The 15,783-nt window shown below is 40.6% G+C and overlaps 2 protein-coding genes across 2 annotated transcripts in view; one reads left to right on the forward strand and one right to left on the reverse strand.

Moving 5' to 3' along the window:
- Positions 1-7,186, reverse strand: part of sspo (SCO-spondin) — a 69,350-nt gene extending 62,164 nt beyond the window's left edge. Inside the window, exons 1-15 of the mRNA XM_027274369.1 lie at positions 7,093-7,186; positions 6,796-6,884; positions 5,635-5,844; positions 4,970-5,052; positions 4,435-4,605; positions 4,015-4,238; positions 3,723-3,825; positions 3,438-3,596; positions 3,214-3,299; positions 2,966-3,091; positions 2,395-2,551; positions 1,327-1,579; positions 1,066-1,207; positions 826-979; positions 114-286 (exon numbers count right to left, since the gene is read on the reverse strand). Coding sequence (XP_027130170.1) covers positions 114-286; positions 826-979; positions 1,066-1,207; positions 1,327-1,579; positions 2,395-2,551; positions 2,966-3,091; positions 3,214-3,299; positions 3,438-3,596; positions 3,723-3,825; positions 4,015-4,238; positions 4,435-4,605; positions 4,970-5,052; positions 5,635-5,844; positions 6,796-6,848 — 2,094 coding nt within the window. The 5' untranslated portion in view covers positions 6,849-6,884; positions 7,093-7,186. The remainder of the gene's footprint in view (positions 1-113; positions 287-825; positions 980-1,065; positions 1,208-1,326; positions 1,580-2,394; positions 2,552-2,965; positions 3,092-3,213; positions 3,300-3,437; positions 3,597-3,722; positions 3,826-4,014; positions 4,239-4,434; positions 4,606-4,969; positions 5,053-5,634; positions 5,845-6,795; positions 6,885-7,092) is intronic.
- Positions 7,187-9,618: 2,432 nt separating this feature from the next.
- On the forward strand, positions 9,619-14,558 carry aoc1 (amine oxidase copper containing 1). Its single transcript, XM_010741706.3, has 5 exons — positions 9,619-9,744; positions 10,909-12,447; positions 12,957-13,245; positions 13,588-13,720; positions 14,199-14,558. The coding sequence occupies exons 2-5, from the start codon at positions 10,911-10,913 to the stop codon at positions 14,466-14,468; spliced, it is 2,229 nt and encodes a 742-aa protein (XP_010740008.3). The 5' UTR covers positions 9,619-9,744; positions 10,909-10,910; the 3' UTR covers positions 14,469-14,558.
- The last annotated feature ends 1,225 nt before the right edge of the window (positions 14,559-15,783 follow it).

Here is a 15,783-nt window from a genome sequence, read left to right on the forward strand (position 1 = left end):
CACAGATGTACATTGTTGTTTACCATGTTCCATGTTTTTTGTTTTTCCTGCTTTGACAAATCAAAATGTCTGCAGTGCAGACTATGAGAAAAACTATGAGACACAAGGCTCACCTTATTTGCAAAACCAGGTTGCAGGGTAATGAGGGCCAAAGGTCCTTCTAGGTGCCAGAGCAGTTGGGCTCCAAAAGTTTGAATGAGGAGAAATGAAGAAGAAGCACGACGTACAACCAGGTCCCCTGTCACCACAGGTAAAGTCTCCCTCTGGCCATTCAATGTCACTATACCTGTAAGTAACAATATCAACTCTAAGCAATCAGAGGGCAGTGAACACATTCAAAAGAAATACTTAGAACAGTGGAAAAAGTGGCAACCTCCATGGCTGTGAGGTAAAGCCAATGTGAAAGTGTCGAAAACCGAACAGCCACTTGAGGCCAGCTGCAAAATGAGTCTCCATAAGTCCTCATATCAAAACTTCACAGCAGAAATAAACATGTTTACAGTCTGTTTTTTGCCTCTATAGCTAATTTATGCCAACTGTTCAAATTCTATTAAGGCTTAAAGTTATGCATAATTAAGAGTGCTCTGCGATAAACTGGCAACTTGTCCAGGGTATACCCCGCCTCTTGCCCCAAAGTCAGCTAGAATAGGCTCCAGCCACACAGTTTGACAAAAATGTATCACCACTTATCAATTTCATTTTGATTTACTTGGGTGAGCTTATCTACAGATTTATTTTGATTGTGGATGTTTAACAAAAGTCAAGTTAAGAGTAGTTGTAGTATTTCATTATATAAGTAGTCAAGTTAGTGTATAACTAACTCACCAGTGTCTGTGATGGTGATTGTGGTGCGGAGTGCTGTGACTGACAGCTCCCTTAAACAACCCAGCGATCCCCCTCTTCCTCCTCCTACTCCACCTCCTCCTGATGAACAATCCCCACAGCGTACACTCACCACCAGCTTCCTGTCAACAAAGTCCTGAACACACACAGAACATCAGCACAAAAGTTGCCACGCACACACAATTGCATATTATAGTGTATGTAACAATGTAACTATCTCACCTCCACTGCAGTGAAGGGACAGTCTCCTCCCTGCAGTGAATACCTCTTTTTGTCAAAGGTAGTCACCTGTAGTGCCCCCATTAGGCTACACTGGGCTGCACATTTCTCACCAGTACACTGCCACTGGCCTGCTCTGCACACACTGGGAGGTTTAAGAGTTATAAAGAAGGAATAATGATGAAGAGTCCGAAAGGGAAGAATGAGAATGAATGACTGAGAATGTTGAGGGCAAACATGAAACATGAAAACAGTTTTCCATACCAGGTGTTGCATCTCTGCTGTATCATGTCCCCTGACTGGTAGGTCCTTCTGCGATGGAAACAAGGACAATCGTCTCTTTTTAGACAGAGTCCTTGGTGAAGGTAGAGGCCCGGCGGACACTCACAGCCCCCCACGCACTCCTCCCTGCACTGTCCCATGGCTGCAGCAGGACCAGGGGGCTGTGGAGATGCACAGCTTGGGGGACAGGAGGACACACAGTCTGAAAACACCTGACCTCTTGGACAGACACGACCTGGAAAGATAAAGAAAAAGAGGAGGGACCAGAGCTAAAGGACCATATTGGTGCTTTTGAGTGAGAGTCTGCCCATTACACTGAACATTCCATTGCCTTTATTGTCTTTTGCTGACTGCTTTGAAAACACCTCTTCTATGTGTTCAATCCATATGTAAGATTTAGAGGGATCTATTTACAGAATATGGAAGACAAGTATATTTGCATTAGTGTATAATATCCCCTTTTATCGACAGACACAGCGAGTCCACCATATTGAACCACCATGTCTCTCCAGTAGCTCATAACAGACAGTTCAAACAGTGGTTCTAGTACAGGTCTTTATGTTTTTTGCAGGTGGTGAGGTGATGGGTATTCAGTTGGCTACAATCTGCAATATGAGCGCTAGACGTCACTAAATACAATACATTTCTTCTTCTTATTTGGTTATACAGTATTTGGTTTTCTATGAACTCAAAGTCCTTCTCTCAACATAATTGATAAATGAATTTGATGTTAGGTAGCAACAAAAAGTTGACTGTAATGGATTATCTATTTGGAAAAAAATGACAATAATGTGAATAACACACTTTGTATTAGGCCAAATCACAGTTCCTGGCAGCAAGACTTATGTAACTTTTAAAGGAAAAGAAACACAACATTCATCTGTTTCAAATGAAAAGTTAAGTCGAGCTCACAACATTACATGATCTGGTATGACAAGCCTAACCACCTAACTTCAGATATTATTTGTAATTGATATACTTTATGTAACTGAGTCAGCTCAATGACTTAAAGAATGATTAACTAAACTAAAATCTATTTCATATAGATACCACATAGTGTAGATGTTCTCCACATTATGATGACATGTTGTTGGGCACACTCTCGGGCATAGCTGGCCAAGGTGTCACACACTGCAGGCTCCCTCTCTTTGGGTGGCAGGCTACAATACAGGTAGAGACAGGTGTCTATGTATGCTGTTGGGTCCAACTGCAAAATAGAAAGTCACTTATGAGTTATTCAACAGTAAACCTGCATTAAATAGTATACAATGCCAAATACATAATGAGTGTACCAATAATAACTGATAAGTAAAGCCAGAAAGAGGCAGATAATAGATGCCTAGCCATATCTTAATTCGTTAAGTATTAACCAGAATTTTATTACACACATTCGTTTCAGTTGAAGGCAGCTGTTACCTAGTGCTTTGTGCCTGTGTTGCGTCAGTTGCAACCCATTTCTTGGAATTGCTCAACAATTGCTTAATATTTGATACCCAATAAATTCTTAACTTTGAGATTTACAGCTCTCCACAGACTCAAGTCAAAGGACTTCAAGTGAAAAACAAAGTTAGCAAACATCTCTAATGCCATGTGACTGTGATGCATATCAGGGGTGTCTGACCCGATGGTGACAGTGCTTGAAGGGGTCTTCCAACAGTCGGTGACACATTGACTCTGCCTGCTTGCGTAAGGCAGGGTCTCCTGAAACATCACAGCTGTGACCAAGCTCAGCCGCATCGCTGCATCCCTGAGGGAAACATGGGACATGTTTGCCATTTATTTCAAATATTGTAGAAGTGTTTCAGAACTCAAAAAAGTTGTAATGTTGCAAAAAAGTGAAATACTCATTCAATGTATTCAGTGCAGTACTTCATTCTGCTGGTCAGGAACTTTCCATGAGTTGCCAAAGCTGGCCGCGTACTGAGATACAGTTCCAGCCATTGTGGTGAAATCATCTATGGCACCAAGACACAAATAGGTTACTGATGCTTATCAAATGTGAGTGAACATTAAAACTGTGAACATGAAACAAAGAATTAGAGTGTGTTTATGTACAGTATATGTGTGTGGGCTTGCATCTGTACTTTCCTCACCATCAGCATTGTTGTTGTAGACTCCACAGAGCCCCCTAGTGGCTGCCAGGTGCTCGGCGGTCACTGTCACGTAAACTGTGTTGCTCAAGTCAAACTTTACTCGTACTCCCACGCCGCTCTCCACAAACACAAAGTCTCCGAGCCAATGAACACTCACTCCTGTAAAAAGTAAAGAAAGAATGGTTGTTAGTAACACGGCCCAACAGAAGAGTTGTTTGGCATAATTTTGCAGTTTTGTTGACCAGCACTGGCCGACAGCTTTACTGACAGCTGAAAATAATTTACCATTTTGGAAGAGTGGTTCTCCATTTGGAACAGGGAGGTTGTTCAGTGTTAAGTTCCTGTGATGAACTGAAACCAAATCTAGACCAAGCATCATCCTCAAAGCCTGAAAGCAGAGGGTTGACGACACATTAACATGTTTATAATGAGTTATAAGAAGACATTTCCATCACTAGCTAAGCTCCACAATGTTAACACCATTAACTATTGTTACATTATGACCAGTACTGGGAAAAGTCTAGAAAAGCATAAGAATATACAACTAATAATACTTTATCAAAGCCATATTTCACACCTTACTGCAGTCTCCTCTCCCGTCACACACTGTACTGATGTAGACTGCCCAAGTGCCATCAGTAGATGAAGCCAGCAGGTAAGTACAGCTGCCCTGGAAGTGGAAGTGCTTCCTGTCAAAAGTGCGGTAGTGGGCTCCACCCCATGACATGCAGGTGGCCGAGCTCTGAGGCACCCTGACACTACCCAGCAGACCACCACGCACCAAAGGGGAGGACTGGGAGTCTGGAGATGAGACAGAGGGGAGGGAGTGTGTATGTTTTAACCCTCATGTAATGTTGTCATAGATACAAGCAGTGAGGTTTTTCACCACATAAAAAAAGATTACTAAAAGAGAGATTTGTGCCAAATTAATGCTTAAATATCCCCTTAACAGATAGACAGGTCCACTATTTGCACATGTGCATTTATGTTCTCTGACCAGGAAGAAGAGTGTAGGTGCAAGACAAGCATGTCTGGTCAGAGGCATTCTTCCAGCTCAGCCCCCACAGGCTGCTGCAGCACTGCTCCATCTGCATCAATGAGGAGTTATGAACTCCAGGGAACTCCTGGCAACTCCATGTAGAGTAACACTGGCCACGCATGCCCATACCTGACAAGGAGAGGACAGAAAGATAAGGTTAAAAAATGAAAAAAGAAGTTAATCGAGAGAAGCAGAATGAAAAAATGTCCAAAGGGAAATCCTTAAGATATCTGAAATAAATGATAAAGTTGTGATAGATGAGTTTTCCTTAATTAAATTCAAAATAGCACATGAAAAATCATTGTTCTGGTGTACTTCATTTAAAGTAGTTATATTGATCTTTCTTGTGATAAAATAAAAGCCTGAGCTTTGGACAAACCACTTTTGATGATGACTGATAGCACATTTGTGGTATTTTTAATCATGAGGCTTGCTTGTCCAATGTTTCATTCCACCTCCATACTCCTCATGGAGCTGATATATTGATCCTCACCCTCAGAGCAGCGTGGTCCGGCCCAGCCCTCACAGCATGCCCTCACGGTCTTGTTAACCATCTGTCTGTCCATCTCTGGGGGTCTGAGATCAATCAGGTGAAAAGTTAATATATTCACGTGTGTATTCATTCAACTACCATACTGTATAATAAAGGTATTTTCTTTGCATACTCCTCTTACAACATGTTACGCTTTGATCTAAGTTCAGTGGATACTGTGACTAAACACACCTTTAAAGAAAACACAGCACAGGCATTGCTTAGAGGTATGTTGTACTTTTATAAAGGCACTGCATTGCTTGTCCATATATTTCATCTGGATGTTGCAACACAGTGTGATCTTACTATTCCACCTCGATCACACCCGTCTCCACACAGCTGCCCTTACCATCCAACAGGAGTCACTGTTGGTGCGAGGACGTTTAGTTACTTGAATGAGGGCAGGGAGCAGCCAATCAGCACACTTATTATTGGTTTGCCTGCAACGCTTACATGCAGGTCACTATGTTTCGTTTACATATGAAAAAACAATATAGCATCAATGCAGGACTGGGTGAACTTGGATAGAAAATGGGTAGAAAATCGCCCAGAACGTTTTATTTATCCTGCCTTCCCCTTCAGAGCCACTAATGGTTTGAGACAGGCCAACCCACTGACAGACTTACTTGAACAAGAAACAGGATGCCTTGTGACCCTGTTGTTTGTAATATAGCGCGATACCATCATCACCCCCATGCTTGACGCGCATCCTGTCCACATCGAGCCTCCAGCCCTGGGTGTTATACTGATACACCTCAGAACAGCTCACTTCAACCTGCAGACGTGGGGACAGGACTCGCTCCACTCTCTCCTCCACCGTGTGTTCACACCAGTGTCTGCGGCACAATGCATTGATTTAATCTCTTCTCTAATACTTCATGTTGAACATCTTCCATGCCTGAAATTCTACTCACTACTTGTAAGATTCTCATTATAAAAGATATACTAAGACAGGCAAATTTAGTCAGCTATCTGTGTATATTCATAAATAGTTTAGGTACAGTAGATACTAAAAGAGGCTCCACATTGGAATTATGCTCTTATGTAATGTTTATGGCATGCAACAGATATATCAGTCCCTTACTCACATATAGAAACCAACCCTGTTGGTAAAGGGTTGACGGTAAAGCTGATTCCTTTTTTTTATATCACTTGTCTTATCTGTGTGAATGTGTATGAATGGTTAGATCCTTAAACTGATGAGCAGTTGGCACCTTGCATGGTAGCCAATGCCATCAGTGTATGAATGTGTGTGAATGGGGTGAATGAGATATGTAGTGTAGAGCGCTTTGAGTGGTCGGAAAACTAGAAAGGCGCTATATAAGTACAGTCCATTTACCATTTACCATCAAGCAATAATAGCAGGAAGTTTAGCACTACAGTAGGCTCATACATTTATTCATTTACTTCAGTTCAAGCTAAATCGAGAACACCATTTAAATGTGAATCTTAACCACTTCACCTTCAATTAAAAAATGAGTTAAATTCTGTGAGTTTAAATACCCACTGTTATTAAATAGAATAGGTCAGTGGGTTAGTGAAATAAATAAGCACCATCATGCTTGGTGATGCATTGTTTTCACATGAATTTACTATAGCTTTAAATGGGGTTATTTTGCTCTTTCAGTGGTCTGTATAGTGTGTACTCAGATAAGTGACTTTTTGACATTTTATCTCTTTACATTCTTCCTGACATTCCTTGTGTCTTTACTATAGTGTCTACAAATTAATATTTGTCTTTATTCATTTTTAAATGATTAACTCTGCTTTGACTGAATCATACTCACCCCATTCCTATCACTTTCTGCAGTGCAAGCAGAATCAGTAGTAGTGTCTCCATTTCTGTCTCCTGAATTAGGGGGGTCTCCAATGTTACCTTGAAGATTGAAAAATAAAAAGTATGAGAAAAAAGGGAAAATTCTTTACAGCCTCATGACTTTAACCAATCAGAGCCATGAGTCATTAAACCATTCTGTATGAATTGAATACACATTAATAAAAAAAACCTTGAAATGTATACATTATATGGTTATACATTTTTATAATATCTGACTCCTACTACAATTAACAAAAGGTGCACTTACCTTCGAACTGCTTAAAACTGTCCTTGGTTTTTTAACCAATATTAACACGTCCTTTTTTAACACTATGTTTCTTTTTTTGTTCTGTCTGACAGTATGTGACACGATCCTCTGTGAAGATACTTTGCTTTATGGGTGGAGCGGAGCCCCAGATGCAGGGTTTTAAATGCGGGGGGTGACTCATGGGACGTACAGTAGCATCTGACCATGCTGCCATTGGATGTAAGTGCTAAGGTCACAGCTGGGAGAGAAGGCACTGGTCTCCAGACCTGTGACGGACACATCCTCTAACCTCGCCCCGTCAGACGTTACAGGACACTGTAGGTGATGGCGGGGGTGGAGGAGACTCAGCCACAGAATAAAGAGATGTTTGTCAGAGCCTAATCCCGTAAAGAGAGGCGTTTCAGGAAGGATGATGGGGGCATTTATTCAATGAACCATGTCAACAGACATGGGGACTAAAGGCTTTTAGACTCACCAATATCCCGAGTCTGACCTCCTGACCTGTGAGAAGGCTCAAACACAGCTGTCACCACAGAACACCTTAGCTAGACCCCAGAGGAGAGGAAACTCATGATGTCACTAGGATTGCTTTAATGATAAGGCAAAATACTACAGTCACTTGTTAGTTCACTGCTTCATCAAGTGTGAGAGGAGTTTGGATAGAGAAGAAAGGTTTGGACATGTAGAAACAAGATTTCAAGTGGTACTTTGTGGTAATGCTAACATCACCATGCTAAAATGATCACAATGGCAAATTTGACAGCCACAGGAAAGGCAGGGCAGGGTAAGTATGGATAACACGCAGCAAAGGGCTCAGGTCAGACTTAAACCCAAATCCAGATCCAGGACACGGCCTTGGTACTTGCACTCTACAAACAACCAAGGTCACTATGCTAAGCTGAGGCTGATGGGAATCTTTCATTCATTCATCACAATTTTTAAGGTATTTGATAGCACTGGATGAATTTAAATTTGACCTGATGATGGCACTAGATGAAAAGTTAGGTGACGTTACCTCAATTCATCCTGTAAGATGTCTAAATGTCTGTAACAAATTTCATCCAAAATACAAAATAGTTGTAGATGATTCACTAAAAACCAAAATGGAAAAGTCAGGGGATGACCAAAGGCCGTAGGATACATCCTTTGAGAACCATAAACGTCTCCCACATCTATGACAGGAAAAGCTTTGCTTTGGTCGTTAGATAAAAAGTCAGGGGATTACCAAGGTCAACAGGACTCAACCTTTAGGGATTTTACCAAATAGTTGTTGAGATATTTAAGTCTGGATCAAAGTGATGGACAGACATACATTGCCATAACTAGACCCACATATGACTGACAGAGAAATATAGAAATGGCAGCAATCTACATTGAAACTGATTTGCCCACAGTGTACATTCACTGGCATGCAGTCAGTTACTGTGTCAGCCCTGTGGCATTTTCATATATTCTGCCTCAATGTTGTGCCAGTTGATTCAGGTATACATGTGTGTAAAAATAAGAGCAAAGTAAAAGTACATCACATGTATTTACTTTTACAACAACCAGAGTGTAAGTTATAAATCTTTTATTTTATCTTTTATTTCACTTGAGAGGACAAGGTTCATAATGGCCCCAGATTGTGTAGTGTTGTAAAATGCAAAACATCAATCAAAATCAATGCACACAGTTAAAAAAAGGTTAAAACAACTAAACACATCTAAATTATACACACAGTTTCTGGGTGATGCTAAAGTCCACACTATTCTGTTGTTGTGAAACATCTGAGCAGCTTCTCTAGAGACTTGTGTCTAAAAGATATTGCTATTACTAAATTTGAACAAAGGTAACATCTACATGTGAATATATTAAAATATATCTGTCACTATATCATCATTGCATTGTAAATCCCCCTTAAAAAAAGGCTTAAGGCTTCAGGTTAGAGCTCCAATCTGCATTATTCTCCACGTGTCCTTGTCCAAAATAAATATTTGACGTGTTGCTTAAACTATAACACTTGGAGCTGTTACCAAATAATATGTGATAAACTAGTTTAAAAATAGTCTTACCAAGGTTCCATTTGGGCCTCTTCTTTTTCTGACTTAAATTTAGCTTTTTAAAAACATAAAACGACATCATAGAGAACTCAACAACAAGATCCCTGAACAACACCAGACAGATTTAAAAAATAACAGTGCTTTGGGTTATGGTAAATGGTAAAACAAACTCCCTCACTTACTAAAATCACATGGACAGTACTGGATACTTATATAATATCACCCGATGACTTCTTATTTTTTTCTTCTATTATTCTTCTATTTTGTTTATTTAGTTTTTTTTCTTTTCTTTTTTATCTTTTACACAGTATGAGTAGTTTTATATAGTTTTTCTGTCTTCTGTTTCTTCTTATGTGAAATACTTTTGCCTTGTGGTTGAAAGGTGCTGCAAAAATACATTTATCTTGCCTTCTACAGGATTATCTAAAACCTGCATCTGTTATTTCATCATGTTTATTACTCACTGTTGGCCAATCAGCCTTCGTCACTGCTAAGTAGGAGGTTAAACATTAGGAGCAGTCTGCATAAGACAGTCTTCTTTGATTGCTGAAACAGGAAGGACTGCACTGATAAAACTTTTTAAAAAGTACTTAGAGCAGGAGGACGACTACAGGTACAGTAGCTTGATTTGTTTTGCTTCTCATGATACAGAGCTGTAAATGTTTCTCAAGGAAGCATGGAATTATGTATGCAAATGCATGCATGTTATAAAACCAAATGTGTCAAATTGCATTAAGAACTTGTTAAAATTGACATTGGAGTTTATCCTGTACGTGTAGACAGTGCAGATAGATGCTTAGGGGCACAACTACTGGGGGGTGGGCACATTAACTTGGACTTATGTTGCTCACTCCTCACTTTGTATGGTGTTATGCTGACTGACTCATTCAGTTTTCACACAATGACCATGAGACTCAAGCAATTAACCCTTTTCACATGCTCACGGCACACATCCATTAACCTACAGGTTTATATTTCTCGCTTTCGTCTTGATGGTCTGAAGTGCTGCATGGTGCTGCTTGTCTGTCTCGTTGTGTCTGGTCTTTTGTGAACACGAGAGAACATGCCTGACATGGAGAATTTCCTGTTGTGTGCTTACATGTGTGAAAAAACAACCTCTAATCTTGACTTTGTCAGCCTGTTCTCATTCTCGTTGGAGCAGTGCCAATGACAAATCTAAAGCCAAATAAAAAGTGAAGTGTCAAAGCTCATCCCTCATAAAAATATTATAATTATAATTATAATTTCCTGTATGCAAATCATCATCAGTAAATATTGAGGTAATATGTGTGACCACAGACCTTCTGACATGATGAGAAAAATACAATAAATTCAAACAAAATAATAATTCAGTTAAGAACTCTTTTCATCTCTTCTGTTTCTAGGCTAGTTTGATAACAACTAGTTTTATTGTTTTATGAACAGAATGATCCTGCAGGATAGCTTTGTAGCTGTTCATTCAGTTATTTGCAGTGTGTAGCAATGTTGAATCTAATGGTATTATAGTGGAGGCTGATAATTTGTATCTGTGTTCCTGTGGATGAAGTAGGAGATGGGGGACTGACACAATAAAAAAAGTTAATAACTGTGTATCCAGCTGTGATGAAAAAAAGAAAGAAAGGTTAGCGAAGATTCCTATTTTTGATCTTTAGTTTATAAGACATCAAATATAAAAACTGGTTGAGTAGAAACAGAGCTCTTCTTTCTGAAACAGATCCAATTTTTCTTTTTTGTTCGTTAAATTCATGCTGGATATCATTTTCTTATTATATTGCAGCCATGAGGCTTCTCTGTCTACTGCAACTGGTCTGCTTGGCTGGTTGTAGTACATCCAGATTAAGAGAGTGGGCTCATCATGGTGCCCCCATGTTTGCTGACCTCACAGTACGTGAGTTGAAAGCTGTCCGGGCCTACCTGCATGGTATTCCAGAGCTGAAGCTCACTGATGCCCGTAGCAATACGTTGAAGAAGAATAGCATCCTACTGATAGAATTACATCTGCCAAAGAAGCATGAAGCCCTGAGAGCTCTCGACCGTGGACAGGCTAAACCCACACGTCAAGCCCGTGTGATCATCCAATTTGGGAACCAGCCCAAGGCCAACATTTCTGAGTACATTGTGAGTCCTCTGCCATCCCCAAAGTCCCACACAATCAAGACATTTAAGGGTGATAGGCCTGTCAAGTTTGAATCGAGGCCTATTACTTCTGCAGAGTATCACCATATTACTAACATGCTCACAAAGATAACAACTATTGCCCACAAGCTCCTTTTTGAGACCACAGGAGGGTTTTCCTTCACTAACTGCTCTGACCGCTGCCTGACGTTTTCAGACATTGCCCCCCGTGGGGTGGGTCCGGGTGAGAGGAGAAGCTGGATCATGTTGCAGAAGTTTGTAGAAGGTTATTTCATCCACCCAGTTGGGTTTGAGATATTGATCAATCACCAGGACCTGGATCCAGAAAACTGGACTGTTGAGAAGGTCTGGTACAACAGTATGTACTTTGACAGTGTTGAGGAACTGATAGCAAAATATGAATCAGGAGATGTGGAGAAGATCAAACTGCCTGACCATGACGACAGTGACCTCTTCTCCACCTACATTCCTCGGGGTCAGAGCAACAGCCCCACTAATATCCATGGGCCGAAGCTTGTGGAGCCCCAGGGGCCTCGCTATCATATTGATAACAATTTTGTTGAATATTCTGGATGGTCGTTTGCCTACAGAGTCCGCTCATCAGCTGGGCTTCAAGTCTTTGACCTCCGCTTTAATGGAGAAAGGATTGCCTATGAGATCAGCCTGCAAGAAGCTGTTGCCTTTTATGCTGGTGATACTCCGGCTGCCATGCAAACAAAGTACATTGACGCTGGCTGGGCAATGGGAACCTCAACCTACGAGCTGGCACCTGGAATAGACTGTCCAGAAATTGCCACTTTTGTTGACCTTTACCACTACTATGACACAGACAAACCTGTGCACCATAAAAATGCACTCTGTATTTTTGAGATGACCACTGCCATGCCTCTGAGGAGACATTTCAACTCCGACTTCCAGGGGGGATACAACTTCTTTGGAGGATTGGAAAACACTGTGCTAGTGATGCGGACAACCTCAACAGTTTATAACTATGATTACATCTGGGACTTCCTTTTCTACCAAAATGGGGTAATGGAGGTTAAGGTCAGTGCTACTGGATACATCCACGCCACTTTCTTTACACCTAACGGCCTTCACTATGGTACCAAGGTGTACAACTATGTGCTGGGTAACCTTCACACACATCTCATCCATTATAAGGTGGACCTGGATATTGCTGGTGAGTATGACAATACGGTACTTACCAAGTCAATTTTAAAACAGCAACTCTTTGTTGACTATTGACTATCTGTATTAAAAAAGGTTCAAACTCAAGATAAGTGGGAAAACCCAGCCCGGTATCCTATGAATTACAGCCATATTGAAATTTTATGCAACATACAATTTATGTACTTTATGTAACTTGGAGAACTTAAAGTGCTTTGAATTAGATTTAAAGCTGTGAAGGTGGTGAAAGTAGATGAAATAAGGCCACACTAAGCTTAACTTTGAAGTATTTTATTGTTGCCACTCCAGATAAAAATGCTTTTGGACTTTATCCTGTCATAAAGAAGTCTTGGTCTATTCCATCTGTGCAACTTTTCTGTTGAAATGTGTGATCAAGGCTATGCCCCATGCATATCACTAACTTAATCTTGTAAAATCTGTTTTCTACTACTTTTAAAGTGCATGTTTATACATCTTGACATGAACTTGTCCTGAAAGCTCTTTGTCCTCACTGTGACACAGGTCGAGAGAACAGCTTTGAGACTGTGGGTCTGAAATTTGTCAACTTCACGAATCCCTGGAGCCCGAAGAATTTTGTCGTCCAGTCCAAACTCCACAGGACAGAACACAAGACTGAGCGATCAGCTGCTTTCCGCTTTGGCAAAAAGTTCCCTCGTTATTTGCACTTTACCAACCCCAATGAGAAAAATAAATGGGGACACCAGAGGAGTTATCGTATTCAATTCAACTCACATGCCCACAGTGTTCTTCCAAGAGGCTGGAGAGAGGAAAATGGCATCAGCTGGTCAAGGTAATCTTTTCCCATTATGTTGCTAGAAGAAAAGAAAAGTAATAGTTATAACTTTGGGACAATATTTACCCCAGGATGACACTTGTTAGTCATTTTGTGGTTATATATTGTATCTTTGGACATGTTGGGATCCATGTGAACATATTTTTAGCACACAGTTTGCAGTGATTGACCCAATGGAGGATCAGTGGGATCAAATGGGTTAATCTCCGAATTGGTAGTTTGGTTAGAAAAAACAATGACCCACTTTTGAAATTACTTATTGGCAGACTGAGGAGTGTTGTTTCTCTCCATGAATCAGATTTCATAAACACTGATGACTGGTGGACTATCTCTCCTCAGATATCCTCTGGCTGTGACTCGCCATAAAGATAGTGAAGCAACCAGCAGCAGCATTTACACCCAGAATGACCCCTGGGAGCCTGTTGTATCCTTTGAGGACTACATCCGCAACAATGAAGACATAGTCAACCAGGTACAGTAGTGAATATGAATCTTGATACATCTTCATTCCTTTTTCATGTATGTCACACATTTCCACAATATTCTTATAGTATGACAGTCAGAGGACAGTAGTTTTGTCCACAGTGATGATGATCACAAACCACTGTAACAGTTCAATGAGCATTTTTACTACATTATCTTTGAGATATGGCAAGTGTCTCAAAAAAAAAAAAAAAAGAGCTGCACGGTCCATTTTTACCGGTGCAAGAAGTCACAATTCACTAACAGATGGCTTCCTTTGTATTCCAAATGTGGTTTACATTTCGGGGGTGGTGGTGTTTTTCTGAGAGGTTACGTCAGTGGCTTACGTTTGCTCCCACACACGATCATGATAACTCACAAACGCTGACATTTTCATTTGTTTGCACTTTCAAATAAGCAAAAACCACCTGTTATTTTCCTACTCCTACTCCTAAATTCTGATGTAATGTTTACTCTTTTGTGTGCAGGACCTGGTTGCCTGGGTGACAGTTGGCTTCCTACATGTGCCTCACTCAGAAGATATCCCCAACACGGCAACACCCGGCAACTCGGTGGGCTTCTTTCTCCGACCCTTCAACTTCTTTGACGAAGACCCTTCGTTGGCATCCAGAAGCACCGTCATCGTCAGGCCAGACAAGGATGGCAAGCCCAAGGTCCAGAGATGGACACCTGAGGTCGTAGGTCACTGTGTGACAGACAAACCATTCTTTTACAATGGCACCTATGCTGGAGTCTAGAGGTTTGGGGGGGTTCCCAAAAAGTATTTTAACACAAATACAAATTTTCTCCATTTAGGTAATTTGCACAAAAGAATAAAAAAAAAAAAACATACATATATTACCCATATCATTTATTCTCAGTAATGTCTAATCAGAAATTTTATGACCATACACAATATTTAAATTTTGAATTAAAAAAATACTCTTCTTTGTCAAAGAGAAAGAATTTTATGTGAACTTCAGAAATGATGCATGCATACGTGCGTAGCTGCTCCTATAACTTAAAATTCTGAATATTGTTAGTAGAGTTTTCAGCTGCAGACTTTACACATTGCACTAATTATTCAAAATCACATGCATTTGTCATGCTTATCTGACCTTTTCTCTCTCTAGTCTTTCCTGCTGGAACAAATTAATATAAACATGGACTCATAACCTTTCTTCTTATTGTTAAAGTTAAAGCAAAAGCAAGGGAAGGGTGGTGTGAGGCATAAGGGGCCTTGAGACTCCAGTAATCCCATAATCATTGGATCTCCATGGCTGAGGTTTATCAGCAGCGAACATCCAGGATGCAGGATGCTCCGTATCCGCCCTGCTTATGGTAGACTGCTGGCCCTCAGCATGCTGTGCTTGCCCCCAGTGCGGGAATGTTTTTACTGGAAAGACAACAGGCCTTACAGAGCAAACAGCCTGATTCCGGATCCTTTCCCGCAAACAGTCCAGGATACTGCGCCATTGCCCCTGGAAACCTAACTTTACATACAGTGTGACACAAAGTACTGGATATCAACAGCACATGTAACTGCTTGTCTTTTATGTACACATTCCTAACATAGCAAAGTCACTTCAACCAAAAGAATTCAAATAAAATAAATGCTAAATAAATCTGCTTTGTGTTGTATGTTTTGTTTTTGATAGAAACCACACACTGGTCTATGTTAGCCAGCATACTAAATATAACAGCTGAGGACAGAGGTGGATCTAGCAGTGGCAGTCGGTTTGTGTGAAGGGTAAATAATGTGTTTTTGGAGTCGAGAGAAGGAATCTGGCCAACAACTGTTTTCTGGATTTTCACAATCTAAAAAGCCTTTTATAAGTGTGTACCCATGTTTTACAGTGTGCATGGTAAAAGAGGGATAATATGAAAGCTATGCTTACATGAGCCAATGGACGGTGTTAGAAAGGTAAAAAAACCCCAATGTGAATTGGGTAACAAGCATTCCTATAGCTCCCATGGCAATGATGACGTCTTGACGTCACAACAGAGCGACTATAGGAAAACAATGAACCTTACACTGTTTAAACTGGCATGTAGCAGTTTTCTGTGTACCAA

The sequence above is a fragment of the Larimichthys crocea genome, chromosome XXIII (genome assembly GCF_000972845.2).
Source record: "Larimichthys crocea isolate SSNF chromosome XXIII, L_crocea_2.0, whole genome shotgun sequence".
Classification (NCBI taxonomy): Eukaryota; Metazoa; Chordata; class Actinopteri; family Sciaenidae; genus Larimichthys; species Larimichthys crocea.

Coding starts and splice junctions, on each gene's coding strand:
- aoc1 (XM_010741706.3), top strand. CDS start 10,911: ATGAGGCTTCTCTGTCTACTGCAACTGGTCTGCTTGGCTGGTTGTAGT. Junction 13,246..13,587: donor AATGGCATCAGCTGGTCAAG/GTAATCTTTTCC, acceptor ATCTCTCCTCAG/ATATCCTCTGGCTGTGACTC. Junction 13,721..14,198: donor ATGAAGACATAGTCAACCAG/GTACAGTAGTGA, acceptor TTTTGTGTGCAG/GACCTGGTTGCCTGGGTGAC.